Source organism: Pygoscelis adeliae, unplaced genomic scaffold, assembly GCF_000699105.1.
Source record: "Pygoscelis adeliae isolate BGI_AS28 unplaced genomic scaffold, ASM69910v1 Scaffold16, whole genome shotgun sequence".
Taxonomy (NCBI): domain Eukaryota; kingdom Metazoa; phylum Chordata; class Aves; order Sphenisciformes; family Spheniscidae; genus Pygoscelis; species Pygoscelis adeliae.
Window position 1 is genome coordinate 7,219,301 of NW_008825162.1, and position 15,372 is coordinate 7,234,672.

At 42.3% G+C, this 15,372-nt stretch overlaps 1 protein-coding gene across 1 annotated transcript in view; it reads left to right on the plus strand.

The window, feature by feature from the left end:
* LOC103920882 (O-acetyl-ADP-ribose deacetylase MACROD2-like) overlaps positions 1 to 15,372 on the plus strand; it is a 260,177-nt gene that overhangs the window by 206,671 nt on the left and 38,134 nt on the right. Inside the window, exon 3 of the mRNA XM_009328740.1 lies at positions 3,612 to 3,693. Within this exon, the coding sequence (XP_009327015.1) occupies positions 3,672 to 3,693 (22 nt within the window). The 5' untranslated portion in view covers positions 3,612 to 3,671. The remainder of the gene's footprint in view (positions 1 to 3,611; positions 3,694 to 15,372) is intronic.

Sequence of the window (15,372 nt, forward strand, 5' to 3'; positions counted from 1 at the left end):
GTGCAGTCCCTGAGCACCCGCCTGCCCCAAGCTGCCGTGGAGCTCTTCTAGACCATTAGTGGTCTATAAGTGAACTAACCCAAGATGCATTAACCCACCAATAAAATTAAAACTCAATAGATGCAAAGTGCTCTCAAATTCACTGGGGAAAAAACAAACAAAACCCCACTGAACAAAAATCAGGAGGAAATAGTTTTGCTAGCTTCTTTGTATTAAGATCAATGCTGCTGCTATTAAGACCAACAGTGCTTTTATACCCAGTGGAGGGCTTTTCAGTTCATGAGATTGGGCTGTATCTTTGTAAAATCCTGGCGTTCATGACTGACTCTGGGTCCATTCCAGTGCAAAACAGCCTGAGTGAGCCCTGTGAGCCACCCAGAGCCCCAGACGTTTACTTATCCTTATCAGGTGCAGCTAACAAAACCACCGGGAAGGTATCCTCCTCAACATTGAATGGACCCTGGCAAGGACAGCAGGGCCCAAGGGGAAAAAAAAATATATATTTAAAAAAAATAAAAATCAGTGTACTTGCAACCTTGAGCTGTGAAGCTGCCTACTAAGTGAACAACTCATGCAATTTAACTCCCTTCTTCCTGTGTTGCAGTGCTCTTAATTTTGGGGTTCTTTGATCCACCTATTCATAGCTGTGAAGCGAGCAGAATTTAATCAGGCTCTGACAGGGGATGGTTGATTTTAATACCGGCCTCCAAAAAAGAGCTGTCAATCAAGGATGAGCTTTAATACCTTCAACTTGCAGCTCCTTTAAACTTCTGCTGCAGTTGAGTGGTGCTTGGTCGGCTGTGGAGGAGCCAGACACCTACAAAAGGCGGTGGGAGCTCCTTGGGCATGCCTGGGGGGGGGTCGTCCCTGGGGACTACTCCCTGCCCTCTGTAAAGGGGCGGCATGAAATGTCTAATCAAGTTGGCATTTCCTAGCCACATGAGAGGAGAGATTTCCTCTTTGAATAAGGAGCGGCTTTCATAAGTGCGCATCCCAAAAGGCCTGCTGAGCTTTTGTGAGCCAGCACGCAAGGCAGGTTTGGAGTCACTTGGATTAAACCTTTCCTTATTGTAGCTGGAACAGGAACAGTGAGGACAAGGGTTACTTTCCATACCTAATTTCAAGTTATTTTAGCTGTGGATGTTAGATAAAACAGTCAATGACTGGCAGGATGATAGAATATGGTTTAATTTCAGATTTACTATCTGCCAACACATGCCATTCAATCAAATAAACACAGGATTTCAGCTGTCATCACAATATCTTATGCATACTTAAAAATAGAGCACTTTTTCTCACACCAAGAAGAAATTGAACAGGTTTATATATAGGATGTATACAGTCAGGAGGCTAGAAATTTTGAAATAGTCTGCCGTTTCTAGAGAGATTCCCTATCTTTAAATTAAGGAATTATATTAGAAGTAGTAGAAATTCTCAGGATTGCAGAATTTTTATCATTGTCAACTGCACAGAATAAATAGAAGTAAAGGGAACACCTTGAGAAGTTGAACTATGTAAAGTGAGGGGAATGTCTGTAGTATTTACGGCAGAGGATATGAGACTATATAGAGAGCAAGATGACTGAGAACAACTCTGCGTGGGAATGTAATCCCTCCTCTGGTTTACAAGTTTCCATCCTTGCTCTTTTGTCTGTCCTGGGCCTATCACTGTAACGCATGAATATCTGCTTCGCTCGGGAGGCGGAGATAGAAGATGGCAATCTAGGATCACCCTAGCACTATCCTAAACCAATTTTCACAATAAATGTAATTCAAGCATTCACTGTCTAAAGCTTCCCTCCTGAAAACACACAACTTTACTTAGGTGGAAACTCTCATATAGGTAAAATGTGGCACCACTTATCACCGGTGCTTTATGTTATAAATTTGTGAGTACACAGATGAGTATGGCTTTTTGGCTTGAGCACTTAACCAGTATTTGGGTTCTTTACTATATCTCTTGTGAAGAGTAGCTGATGATACAGTCCGGCATATTTTTAAGGTCTAGCCTGGTTTGTTTACGAGGGATACACAGAACAGCTTGTTTCTGTGAACATCATATGAGCAGACAGCAACAGGCAGTTTTCTTGCTGACAAATCTGCCGATATGCTTCCCTGGCAAGCAGCGTCTGCCCAAGCTCTGCCCTGCTGCTTTCTCTCCAGCTCACAAGCCTCTTTCTTCCTTAACGCCCACATAACCTGTACCTTCAGTCTCTTATTTCCTACCTAGTTTGCTCTTTCAGGTTTTGTAGTCAGCTTTGATTCAGAGATGTCCTTGTTAGCAACTACTAGCATTTTCCAGCATAACCGATTATTACCTGCTTTCGTTCTCTTCTGTATTCTACCAGGCTGCTCCAAAATGAGCTCTAAAATAACGTCCTGAGCTGCTCAGCATAATGGTATCTTTGAAGCCAAGACTTGTACTTTGCTTCGAAGAGCAGCTCTAGCAAAAGGACAGCATTTTCTACTGAAGATAAGGGAAAGAAGGCATTTTTTTGAGAGCGTTCCTCCCGACGGTTTCCCTGCAGGGGGGAGGCTGGTGCTTTTTCTAGCTCCTCTCTTGAGGAGCTCTGCAACAACAGATCGGCTTATTGCCCATGGAGACACGAGGACAGCATAATGCCAGCTAAGATGCTGAATTTCCTATTGCTTGGGCTTCATCCCTTTCTGGTTAAGCTCTCATGCACTTCAGAGAAAAACTTGATTATCAGGTTGCGGGTCCCTCAGCTCAGCTGTGGGAGGGTCTTTTTGACTTCCACAGCTCCCTCCTGGAGCTGGGTTTTGGCTGCAGAGGCAATTTGTGCTGGGCTATGCAAACAGATAAAACAAAGAAATAGCAGGGCTAGAGTGAAGTCCAGTGTGGGTGTTTTTCAATCTTAAAGGCTTTGGAATTCTGTTTGTTTTTTATTTTGTTTGGCCTTTTTTTGGTCTCTCTTAGAAAAGCCTTTCACATACAATGATCTCCCAAACAATTTATTTGAAAACATTGGTGGGTGGCACGTACGTTATGGGCTGTGGTTTCATTGATATGCTCAGCCTCGCTAAGTAGATGGCATATTAAATGTTTTATTTACCCTGTGTGCTACCTGTCATCTAATCAGCTTTTGTTTTTGCTGCATTCTGCTTGTATTATAGCAAGAGTAAGTGGTTTCATGTAAATTAAAACCGCATGAAACCTTTTAAAGCCATTTTAAAATACTAAATGGTTTTGCAAATAGGTTTGTCGGACAAGGGTTGGAAAAAGAGCTCTTTGCTTACCCATTTACTCTTTTGTGTGCTTATTAGAAGCCCCCCATGTGACTCTTTCATCAAACATTGCATCCCAGTACTCATGTAGAATGCCAAAAGTCATTTGTACTGTGCTCAAGAGTGGTTTGCATAAACAGGAGGCAGTTAACAAAGAATACAGTTGTGAGCTGCGATTGCAAATGTTATTTTATACATTACAACACAGATGCACAATAAAGTCAAAACATGTATCCCTATGATGTTTTCTTGCTTGCCTGATGCATGAAAGTGTGTTGGCTTAAAAGTTTCTTTGCTTTTATTAACTATTATTGCCAGTGTTTATGGTTGCGATCATTTCACTGTGAATAATTTTGTTTCTTACAGGTGGATCGTATCATCTTCTGCGTCTTTTTGGAGGTTGACTACAAAATTTTCAAGAAGAAAATGGGCGAGTTTTTCCCTCTAGGTAGGTATAGTAATCGAGTGCCATCTGACTTTAAAAAATGATGCAGCAGAGACAACAGTTGGCGACCTTTCTTCTTTCCCTGCCCAAGCCAAATATTAAAATGTGAACTTTCTTTAAAGATCAACTGGACATAGAGGCTCTGATCCTGGACAAATGCAGACATTTAAAATTTGTGAACTGGTAAAACTACTTGTGATACTGCTTTTGCAAAATCAAGGCCTGCTTTATATGCTCAGTACAGCTAGTTTCTTCATTCTGTGCTGTATCCGTATCTCCTCCCGAAACCTGGTGCGTGGCACTGCTGTCTTGACTCTGAGAAGAAAATGATTTGCACTAATGTATATAGCTCCTAGTGTATATTGCTTTTCCATGCACTTTGTACATGCTTTGCTCTTTCGTTAACGATGCTGGTAGGGTTTTTCTGGGTCTGAAAAGATACCGCAGGGGTTAGAGCCCAACTGTGTCTGAATGAGAACTTTAAACTTGAGCTGTCCCTGTGCAAGAATGAATGGGAGAAAGATGGCTCTCGCCGGAGCACTTGGGAAATGTTAGCCATTCATCTTGCGTTTCACACAGGAGGTTACTTTCTAGAATTTAAGAAAACCTGGTGGATAGTAAATTTGTTCATCCCCCTCCCCCCCATATGCCTGTGATTTATTTTTATCGTATATCATTAGAAATGTGTTCCATTTTTTTATCAACCCTAACCTTCTCCTGTTCTATTTTGTTTTCTATTACATCAGTCCTACTATATGTGACAAGATCCAGATTTTAGGATTTTGTTTTATCACCCACTTCAGAAGTGGCAGTCACTTAAATACTCCCCATGCTGTCTGTCTGTCTGGTGGAAAGGGCCTTTGAGTAATAGGAAGCAGAACTTTGGTGTGTTGTATGTCTCCGTTAATTCTACAGGACTGTGTTGTCACAGTAGCTGCAGTGGTTTTCTCCTTTTGCTTTGGCTGGTGGTATGGAAATTGTGATGTTTCTGTCTCATCTCACTAGAACAAAGCTTTTTGTAGACGACTTTGTAATCTCCAGTTTGCAATGATTGGCAGCTGAAACTTAATACCTATTGAATAATTCAGGTAGCAGAGAATGGTATCTAACCGCTTAATAATATTTTTGTCTGGAGCACATTGAACATGCGTTTCAAAGACTGCATTCATGTCTAATCCATTCATTGTGTGACTTTATTTTTTTTGGCAGCGTACCCCAGCACATAGGATAAAGTGGCAGTATCCTGCCTACTGTTGCTGGCTCTGTCCCTGCCCTTCAGATTAAGCGAGAGTAGACTACAGTGTCAGTTTGTCAACAAATTAGAGCATTAATACTCACCTTCACCGTTAAGGTCTTTGAAATCACAGATTAAAGCCTGTTGTTAATATTGTTGTTATAAATGTAAAGCCCACTTGCGTTTGAAAACCTGAGAGACAGGAAGATGCTTCAGAGCTGAAGCATGGCAAGACCAAAGGGGAAAAGAGAGAAAGATGAGAGATTTATTTCTTTTGGGGGGGTTTCAAAACCTGACATAGTTGAACTCCTGTCTATAGAGAACCTGTGTGGTTGGGTGTCATGTTATATAAAGACTTATAATTGCATTACACCACATTATATAGATAATCAGTTGTACCATAGTTTTAAAAGTATGTTTATTCTCATGCATGGAAAGTTTTTACATTTTTATTTGCTGGAACTAAAACCGGGAATTTCATATGTGACCATAGAGAGGTGGTCATGGTGGGGATCCTCTAAGGTACAGCAAATCCCGTGGTTTGCAGGTATGTGACTATGCAAAAGGTTGATCCAATGCTTACACAGACAGCTGTCCAGAGAAAGATGTTTTAGTTCTCAGCAGCCACAATTTGGTATAGATCACTAAAAGATCTCAGGACCCATTTTCATAGGCTCCCTGCTGCAATTTTCTCATAACTAATAATTCTGAACACCAGTTTTGATATGCCTTAATGATGCTGGTTTCCAGAAGGACCTGAGCACCTACTGGCCCGTGAGCTGGAGCTTTAAAAGAAACCAGTTTAGCATCTAAAACTTTATCCCTGACTCAGTGAAGGATTTCCTGTGGTTAGGTCTGTAGTCAGTGATTCGGGAGATGTGATTTTAACGTATCACCACGGACGTTTGGTATGCCCTTATAGGAGTCACTTAGATCTTCAGTTGGTGAGGAGACAGGGAGAGGCAGGAAAGATACATGCTACCCAAATGACTCTCCATTACTGTCCCTGGAGAAATGATCGGTATCTGGGTCTCTCTCCTGGAGGAGCGCCCTAATGATTAATATACAGTCTCAGGCTTTCTTTGCCGTCTTGAATTGGCACTTTTCTGCAGTGTACCACCACTTCAACAGATGTCAGCTGAAGTCAGCCCCATCCTAAATTGCCTGTAGCCTACTGGTGAGAACATGAGCTGAAGGTCTGGATGGTAATCACCAGATGACCATCATGTCTGCTGTTTGTTCCGTTTTTCTGATCTCTTGTGAATTGCCATCTGCATTTAACATAGTAGACTTTGACGAGTTCTCAGCAGACTCTCCTACTGCAGGGATATTCCATCTCTTTGCAGGACTGGTTTCTTGCACAGAGGACTTTGTCAACGTGGCTCTGTGTCAAGGAATTAGCAACTGTCTCTACCTTTGGCAATAAATTCCTGATGTTTAGACTGTGGAAGCAATTGCCAAAACTGGTGTTTTTGTTTCGTTTTTAAGTGAATCTATTAATGTAATGAAATGAAAGTCTTTAAGGATAGACTTGCCCTAAATTTAAATTGATAGGACACTATCTGAACACTCACAGGAGAGAATAACACTGAGATATTACTTTAAGCTTAGAGAAAAAACATCGAGACATTTTTAAAGTGTGTCTCACATTCAGAAACATGATGAAATATATCTACTTTAATATATGTGGATAAAAATGCTTAGAAAGAAGAATATATTCATGGAGTTATATACATAAATAGTTATTACTTTAAACCCAGTGCATTAATAAATCCAAAAAGACATCCGAGTGCTTGAGCTAGTCAAGTGATAATGAAGTGAAGCTAGAGTTACACCTCAGTGCATTAGAGTAAGTGGAATATAGATATAGGGAAATTGTTCCATTAGTTGAACATATCGTTAGGCCTATTTTGCGAGTGGAATGCCAAAGAAATTAGTCGAGTAATAGTACTGGTATTAAGACAACTGCCAAAAGCCTTGTCATTTGCAAACTTTAAATATATAGGGGTAAGAGGCAGACTTCTAAGTAATTTCATGTCTTAGGAGCAAAGCTGTTCAATAACAGAGCAGTTGTCACAGTCTTAGCATTTCTGATTTAATCTCAGTAATCAGTAGCCTGTACAGAACCCAAGCCAAAGCCAGCGTGCTCCAAGGGGGCATGCCACTTAATCTTTAACTCAGACTTAGCATCTCATCCTAGTGGTTGTCCGGAAGATCCCTGGTTTAGAAGGTAAAGGGTCCTGGTCCACACAGAATTTTCTGTTGAACCTCTGGGGTTTTGCTGAGAAGTTTTTGTATGTCCTGGTAGAAAAAGAGCAAGGGTGGAAGACTGTTTCTGTAGAACAAACAGCCTTCTGTGCTTAAGATGGATCACTGTTTTAACATATTAGGTGCAACAAACAGTGAATTTTTATTTATTTATTTATTTATTTATTTTTAACCAGTTGAGTCCTATCTCCTAATGGAATGAGATAGCCGAGCCATTCTCCCTTCAGATGTGTTGGGAAATTTCTCTCTGCTTCATCTGAGAGAATGTCTTGCTACCTGTCTTTCAGGGAAAGAAAATATCCTTACCTGCAGTTCTGGCTCAGATGTGTAGTTTTTACATCGCTGGATTCATTGCTATTAGTATTATGAGTGAGCTTTCTGGGAAAGGAGCTGATACTTGTACCATTTTTTCTCTTGGAATTCATTGTTTCTTCTAACAGAATTCTACATGGAGCCTAGATACTAGGCATTACTTTTATTGCTAAATATATATATTTATAAGACTGACCAGGAAATGCTATAAAAGCAGTCCCCCTTGAAAAGCTAGGTTTACCAACATTTACCTTACAGTGATACGTACTTCTAGGATGCTATTCGTAGGAGTAAAATTAGGGGTATTTGTAAACAGTTTGCCAGCTGGAGGCAAAGATATCTTTTTTTTTCCTCCTGCATACTGTGTATACCTAGCTACTTAATATGTCAGATAGATAATCTTGTAAGGACCTTTGGCAAATGCTTATTTTTCATGGTGGCTGTTGTATATTATGAAAGGTTTATCTTAAATTGTAATGCTTAAGGTATTTCTAAATCTACCACCTGTTATCAGTGGATTGGAGAGGTGAATCATTTTTTCTGAAAATGTTCTTTAGACAAAAATAACGTTATAAAGGGTAGGTACTGGGAAGCTGCAGCATTCAAGGTTATATTACATTCTTACTACTTTAAACAGAGTAACAAAATTACTTCACTAAAGCATCGCTAAAATTGTTAGAAAGAGGACAGGTTTGCACTTTTATTAGACCAATTGATAGATGGAAGATGCAAGCTTTTAAACTCCGTATCCTTTCAGAGCTAATGAAAGGATGCTGAGCCCAAGAGCTTGTTCATTTTTTTTGAGCCATATCAGTTGGTGTTAGGAGAAAGAGAGAAATTGCTTCATCTTGAAAAAACTTTCTCTCCTCTCTGTTCCAGGTTACGACATTTAGTGCATTTTCTGCTTTTATCCTGGTTGATGAAAACACTGTTCCCCCTGCCCAAAGCATATGGATAAGAGCTACTGTCTTATATTAAACCTCCTGTTACTTCAGGAGGATGCATAGCATCCTAGTTGTGCATAAATGTGCAAATATATTACAATTACAGAGGAAATTCATTGTTAAGAGATCTACCAGGCTTGGAATCAAATTGGAAACTGTCTAAATGGCTGAATGAAGGGCTTTGTATTAAAAAGGCAGATCCCTGCACTAATACGTGAGTGAACTCTTAAGCAGAGATTGTAATTTCTGTGCTGGTATTGAGAATCATCGTCCTCTCCACTTAATATGGCAGACTTCACTGGGGCTGAAGCAGTCCTCAGTGTGAACAAAGCAATCATCAGTTAGCCCTTAGTAAGTAACCCTGTATCAAATGGGTAATTCGTTTGATAAATTTAGCCTCTCTATTTGCATTTGCAGTGTTCATGAGCCGATTCGTTTCCTTAATTCATCACCTCAATGTATTCCACAAAATATTTTTCATGGGCTTTATTTTACTATGTGGGTAGGTGCCAAGCAGTTTACTGGAAGTACCCGATATCCTTTATCTGAGATTTCACCTGGGTAGCGATTTGCCTCGTGAGTCACGAGGGCTCTGGTTTTTCTGACTGGTTCAGGCAGGCGTGCAAAGACCCACTGAGGCTTGGAGCCCCCTGGAAACGGATGTTAGGGAGTAAGATTTGGGGGAGTTTGAAATTCTTTTGGCCTTCTCCTGCTGATCAATGAGGGCCATCCTGAAGGTTTTGGTTGCAGCTACTTTTCCCATCTCCACGTAGAGTTTTCAGGTTGTCATGTTCACAGCTGATAACCGCCTGTGTTTTCACACATTTAAACTAGAGGCAGTCAGACTGTCATCTCCCTTTCTTCACTGCGTTCCCTCACAAAGCTTTCAAGGCACTGTGGACGGGCTGGGTCCCTGCCGATGACATGGAGCCTAAATTTGTGTCCAGACACCTGCTGTGGGTACACGAACATGTCTGGGGCTGAGCTGAAGCTGGGACAGAGCCGGAGTGACCTGTCACAGCAGCAGCAGATTGGGACATGGTGTCACAGTCTTTGGCCTGTGCCCTGGTTGTGGTCAGGATCACCTGCAACCCAGGCCTGTTTGCTGGAAGGAGCGAAATAAGTCTCGCTTCCCTGACCCCACAGCTCTGCTGGAGCTGCAATCCCTGCTGTTGTATTGGGATGCTCAGGGGACTTTCTGGTTTCTCTGGCTTGTGAAACTTTTGACTTGTCACTTGGAGATCCTGCTTGGTGAATGTGCAATGAGATGGTGCATGAGCATGCATCTCTTTCCTTTCCAGGGCTATGTATCAAGCCATTGAGAGCGTACCAGGGTACCAGTCGGTATTTATGCCTTCACAGCCATCTGGCCTGCTTTGGACTCCATGCCAGCATTTAATGTTCCCCCCAGATTTCCAATCAGGAGATTTCCAATCTGGGGGGAGAGTCTTGTGTTCAGGCAGAGATGAGTGAGGATTTTTCGGTGGGTGGAAGGCAGCAGTGGTGTTGGAGAAACTGTGGCACACTGACAATTTCACATGGGTGTGAAATGCGCTCTGCACCCCTTTGAGCTGTCTTTATATTGGAGGATGTCATCCTCAGATGGCTTCTGCAAGACCCCTTGCTGAACGACTTAATTCAAAGCAGCTGGGGAGAAGCACAGCCCTGCTGTTTCCCATGATGGCTCCTTGTCCCTCAGGAGCGGAGGCTTCAAAGGAAGCACTACCCGTATCGGGGAGTTGGAGGAGCCTGTGCACCGGAATAGGATGCTGGCTTTGCTCTAGTTCTCTCTCACAGCACCTACAGATCCTGATAAAGCACACTCCAATGTAAATAGGGTGCTGTAAAAATTGCTTTTGATCCAAAAGTTTAATATAGCCATAATGCTTAAAATATTTGTCCATTTCAAAATGTGTCTGAAACAACTTACCTCATAAAATCTCAAGCTAACTGAAAGCTAAAGGTGTTCATAAAACTGTGAAACAAAATTTTTGTATGGCTTTTTGTCTTCATTTGCCATGGCAATGACTGTGCCAGGCCTACCTCTCATTGGGGTTGTCTGACTCAGCCCCTTTTGCCAGTGTCTCGATGTAGTGCAGGAGGATGAACAAGAAGCAGCTCAGGAGTGGAGCCTGGGAGGCAGAGTGTGTAATTGATGGCTCAGATACTATTTTCAGCGTCTTAAGAGATATGCAGACCAAGAGAGAGGGTTCCTAGCACCTTCTAACATGGCAGTGGGTTTCCAGTACCTAATAAAAAGTTAATAGTCAGATTCCTGCTTCAGTTTGAATCATAATAAAGCTTCTTGGTACAAACCCTTCTGAATTATTTCCTGGCTGACTGCTGACAGAGCATTGCTGTAGACTTTGGCTGTGTATTGCAAGTATTGGTCACCTCAAAATGTGGGCTTAGATCCTCTGGTTATACATGGTTTGACAGAGGCTTGTGATATTGTCCACTATAGGGTCTGGAAAATTAATTGCCTCCTCATTCCTGATAGCAGCAATGGCACTGCTTGGAGCAGGGTATGGACAGACAATGGGACCATAACCTATTAAAGCACTGTACCAGCTTCTACCACTAGAAGAAAATTAACTCTATCCCAGCCAAAACCAGGACAGCGGTGTTGTCAGGAGCTTTTGCTTTGCTAAAAGGAGCCTCCTCTTCTTTGCTCCGGTAGCATCTTGTAGACCTTTTCCTTGTCTCCTTTTGTAAGACTGACGATGGAGCCTGCAGTCAATCCAGAAGTCAGGGGAAATGGCTGTTTCTGTGTATTTGTCCACTCCAAATCCCTGAGCTCTCCAGTTCCTGGGAGACACCTGGATAAGGGCTGCGTTGAAACAGCGAAGTGGCAGGCGATGAAGATGCCTTTGAAGGCACGGCGGTCAGGCAGTTGCAAGGACCAGGCTGCTGCATATGTTAACAGAGTGGGAGAGCACAGGGAAGATGATGAGTGCAGTAGTTAGAACGGTGAATATGGAACGATTATTTACTATCTCTTGTAACACAAGAAGTGCAAGGTGTCCCAGGAAGTGATGGATTGGGATGAAAACAGGCAAAAGGAAGTGGTTTTTCATCCAGCACATAGTTAGAGTATAAGAATGCTTGCTATGAGGTGCCACGGAGCCTGTAGGTCTTAAATATAGTTAAAAAGAGGATTAGCTCGACCAACAGAGGACTGGTCCAACAATGGCTATTAATCACCACGGTCTATATGTAACCTTAGGCTCAGGGAGAGGCTGGTAGGGGGAGGGAAATGTATTGCTGTTCTGTTCTGCACTCAGTCCTTCACACACAGATGCCTGGCACCAGAAGGTGAACAAACAGAAGCTTTTTCTGTATAATACCTTACATGAATACGTCTTTGAACAGGGATCTTTTCTTCCTGCTGTGTTGCATGTCGTGGCATCCCATGTAAAGCATTCCAAATGCATTTTATGTCACGCTCAAAAATAACCTGTCCTCTCTGGTCACTGACACTGAGTCACTTCACGTGCTGGAGTGCTTCTAATTGCAAAGGATGCAGTTAAATTTGTGTTTGTCTCATTTGATTGCCTCTGCCTTCGGTTACTGAAGAGCTTTTGTTAGAAGCTTGTATTTAGAAATGTGTCGCCACATGCAAAACATACCATTTTGTGTGTGACTACTACATTAGCATACATGTGGGTGAGAAATCCACTTCAGCCCTTGTGTAAACAAATCTCAGTTGTTTTCAGTATTTTAGGGCAGGGAGGAAATAGGGAAGTTTTGCAATAGGTTCTTTTTTAGAAACCAATGTATATTTTCCCAAGGAGTGCCTCATTCCTTTTGTGTAAGGTAGAAGCATCTGGGAAATAGAAATCCGAATCTGATCCTGGCTGTGAGCACCATTTCCTGCACTGGAACAATGTTGTCCAGTTCACTCGCAGTGGGAACGTCGGCTAGCGCGTAGCCTTTATATGCAGCTGAGGCTCGTACGGGTATATGTATTTTACAGCAGATCAAGTGATACGGTACATAAAAGAAGCCATCTATGTGGTGACAAGAAATCCAGTGCCAAACTTCTTAGGAGGTTGGTACTAAGGATTTCTATTTGATATGGCTTCAAAAGCTACAAACACATTTTACATTCAGTGAGACTCTGGTGTTGTGGAACTGGTGTAACTAAGCAACACGGGAAGAAAAACTGCACCAGTGCTGCAGTAAGGCCAGGATGTACAGAGTGTATCAGTGGATGTTTCTTTATAATCAGTCTAAAAAATTAGATTAAACTTGTTTAGTGTCAGGTCGAGGTTTATATAGTGCCTATTGCTCTGTATGCAGGATTGCATGATTAAAGGATACAAATGTTCAGAACCAAAAGGAGTCCTATTTCTTCTTCCAAAGCAGAAGAATGTGCTTTTTTTGTTAAGGATCTTTTTGTTTTACCTTTTTCTTTTTTTCTTCTTCCTCTTATGAGCATTGAGGATGAGGGAAAGCTTTATGGAAAATGTAATTTTTTACAAGTAGATGTAAAAACAGTCAGGCCTGGGTTTAGTTGATCTCATCTGGCAGAGATTTCCAAATCTGCTTTTCCTCAAAGGAAGCGCTCCCTTTTTCTGTGCTATTGGTCAGTCTGTTGTATTCTCTTAGTGGAGAACTGAGTTGGAGGGATCAGAACAACCCAAAATGCTCATGAACTCCTAGGTTATTGTGAGCCTCGTGTATGTTTAGGCTTCATCAAACCCTAGCGTGTTCTCATGTGGTTTACTATGCTACAGAAATACCAAGCCTTTTAGGCTGAGGTGGACACAGAGCCTGTACACTATTGTGAAGCTCCTGTTGGGTAGCAGCAGGGGTCATAAGCAATCAAAAAGTGATTTTTAAATTACTAAGGATTGAAAATATATGTGAGAGTCATGATTAGAAAGCTCCCTAAGGATGTTAAGATGATCACACAGGTGGGTGAAGCTTTGGGACAAAGTTTTGAGAAGACAAGTGTCATGGAGAGAAATACAGAGAGTGAGAACCTACTTGGTCTTTTCAGTTGCTGAAAACGTGATATTATCATGGTTCAGACCGTTAGCATCAGGCGGATACCCTGGCCCACACTTCTGCCCGCTCCAAGACTGGACACGAGAAGCTTTTCATTTGAGCAAGCAGAGGCTGCCCTAGAATGGGATCCATTTTCCTCAGTGTTGCAAGACTGTTGTGTGGCACATCCTCTGTTATTGTAGTGGAACCTGTACAGACAAATCATGAAGTACCTGCTAGGCAAATGCTTGAGGGCAGGAACTTTTTCAGTTGGACCACTGTTTTTGTATAGCAAGTAAGCTTAACGGGATGGCTCCAGCTGTCAGTGCTAAAAGGTTTTATGTTTGGGGGTTTTTTGGTTTTGGGTTTTTTTGTTATTGTTGTTTTGAGTTTTTTGATCATACTGCATGAGCGGTATGCTTACCATCTTCAACCTCCTGTACGGCTCTGCCCATCTCATTGCTCTGTTTGCCAGTGCACGTGTATACATGCTGCAGAGGGGGGTTTGGTTCGGTCCCACGGTGCCCTCCCCGCCCCTCCCGTGCTTATGTTCAGTGCATGGAGCTGCACTTGCAAGGAGGAGCAGACTGAGACACATGGGTTGGCTGGAAATTAGGAAACGTCTGGAAATTAGGAAACAGCAGAAAGTGCTGAGAAAAGGAACATTTCCTGGAGGGTGAGTCAAGGCAGCGGAGGAAAGGATAGAGGAAGGCAGGGAGGAGCTAGCAGCATGCAGTGCTGTTGGGGGAGCGCCGGCAGCCTGGGATGCAGGCCCTGAATGCAGATGAAACAGCAGCCTCCTGCAGCGGGGAGCTGGCTCTCGTGTAAGAGCTCTTCAATGCATGCACAGTTAAAAATAAAAGGTGTTTGTGTAGCGTTGACTCTCTGCGTGCTAACATGAAGAAGAATGCAAGTAGAAGCGTGAGCAGCAAGGAGGAGGCGGTTTAATGGCTTTGGGGATTAGCAGCGGTATTTAGAGCCTTTCACCTCTCTGTTCCTAACATAAATCTTAACACAGATTGATGGTTTTAGCCATCTGGCTTGCGTTTGCTTATATGCAACGACTAGTGAGACAGAGAAAGAACCTGACCAGCAAGGCAAAAGAAAAAAAAAAGTATATGACAGAAGAAGGCATCTTCTTCTCCAGTGTCAGTAAGAGCAGGTATGGTGCAATTATTCTGTTTCACAGAGCTCGGCAGGTAACAAGGGAGAGGGGAATGAAAGAGTAACAGGCATCACTTGGTGCATGACTCTGCCAGGGAGCCTGTGACTTATACAAATGTGTATGCTGTGAGCAACTCGCTCCCAAATGCAAAGCTCTGTGATCTTTAGAGTTATAGTTACCCCAGATAGCGTGAGAGTTAGAGGGCAAGTTTCAATCACAGGTTGACTCTCAACTGTAAATTATTTTATACTTGACTGGAAACTGTTCTCCCATACATCACCCATCTAATACCTTAATTTTATATACTATAGCCTAATCTATAAGCTGGAAAATTTTGCGCTCTCAACCATATGACACATTTTGGATTAGACGGCTTCCTTGTATCCTAAGCCTTCTAAATACTGATGCGAGTTTTCTTGGGGGTGGGCTGACCCTTGCAGGGAGTCACTGTCAGTTTTCCTCTCGCTCCAGGCTGCAAGGTCTGTCATTCCTTTTCCAGCAAGGTCATCTTGGTAGAGCTTCCCAAAATCCAGGGCTTTAAGGGGAAAGCCATGTGAAAGGTCGCTGTTCTGCTTCTCCAGACAAAAGAGTAACCAAGAGTGGGTACATGCGTGCACACACTATAACATGTTTTCCTAGTCAATTATTTTTCAACAGCTCTTGAGTAAGGGTGAGAGTTACAGAGGACCTCACCTCTGGTCTTTCAAATGGGGGAGTTTGGGCAAGAAATATTGACAGTATGTCTTTAAGGAAATGTTTACTTCTGT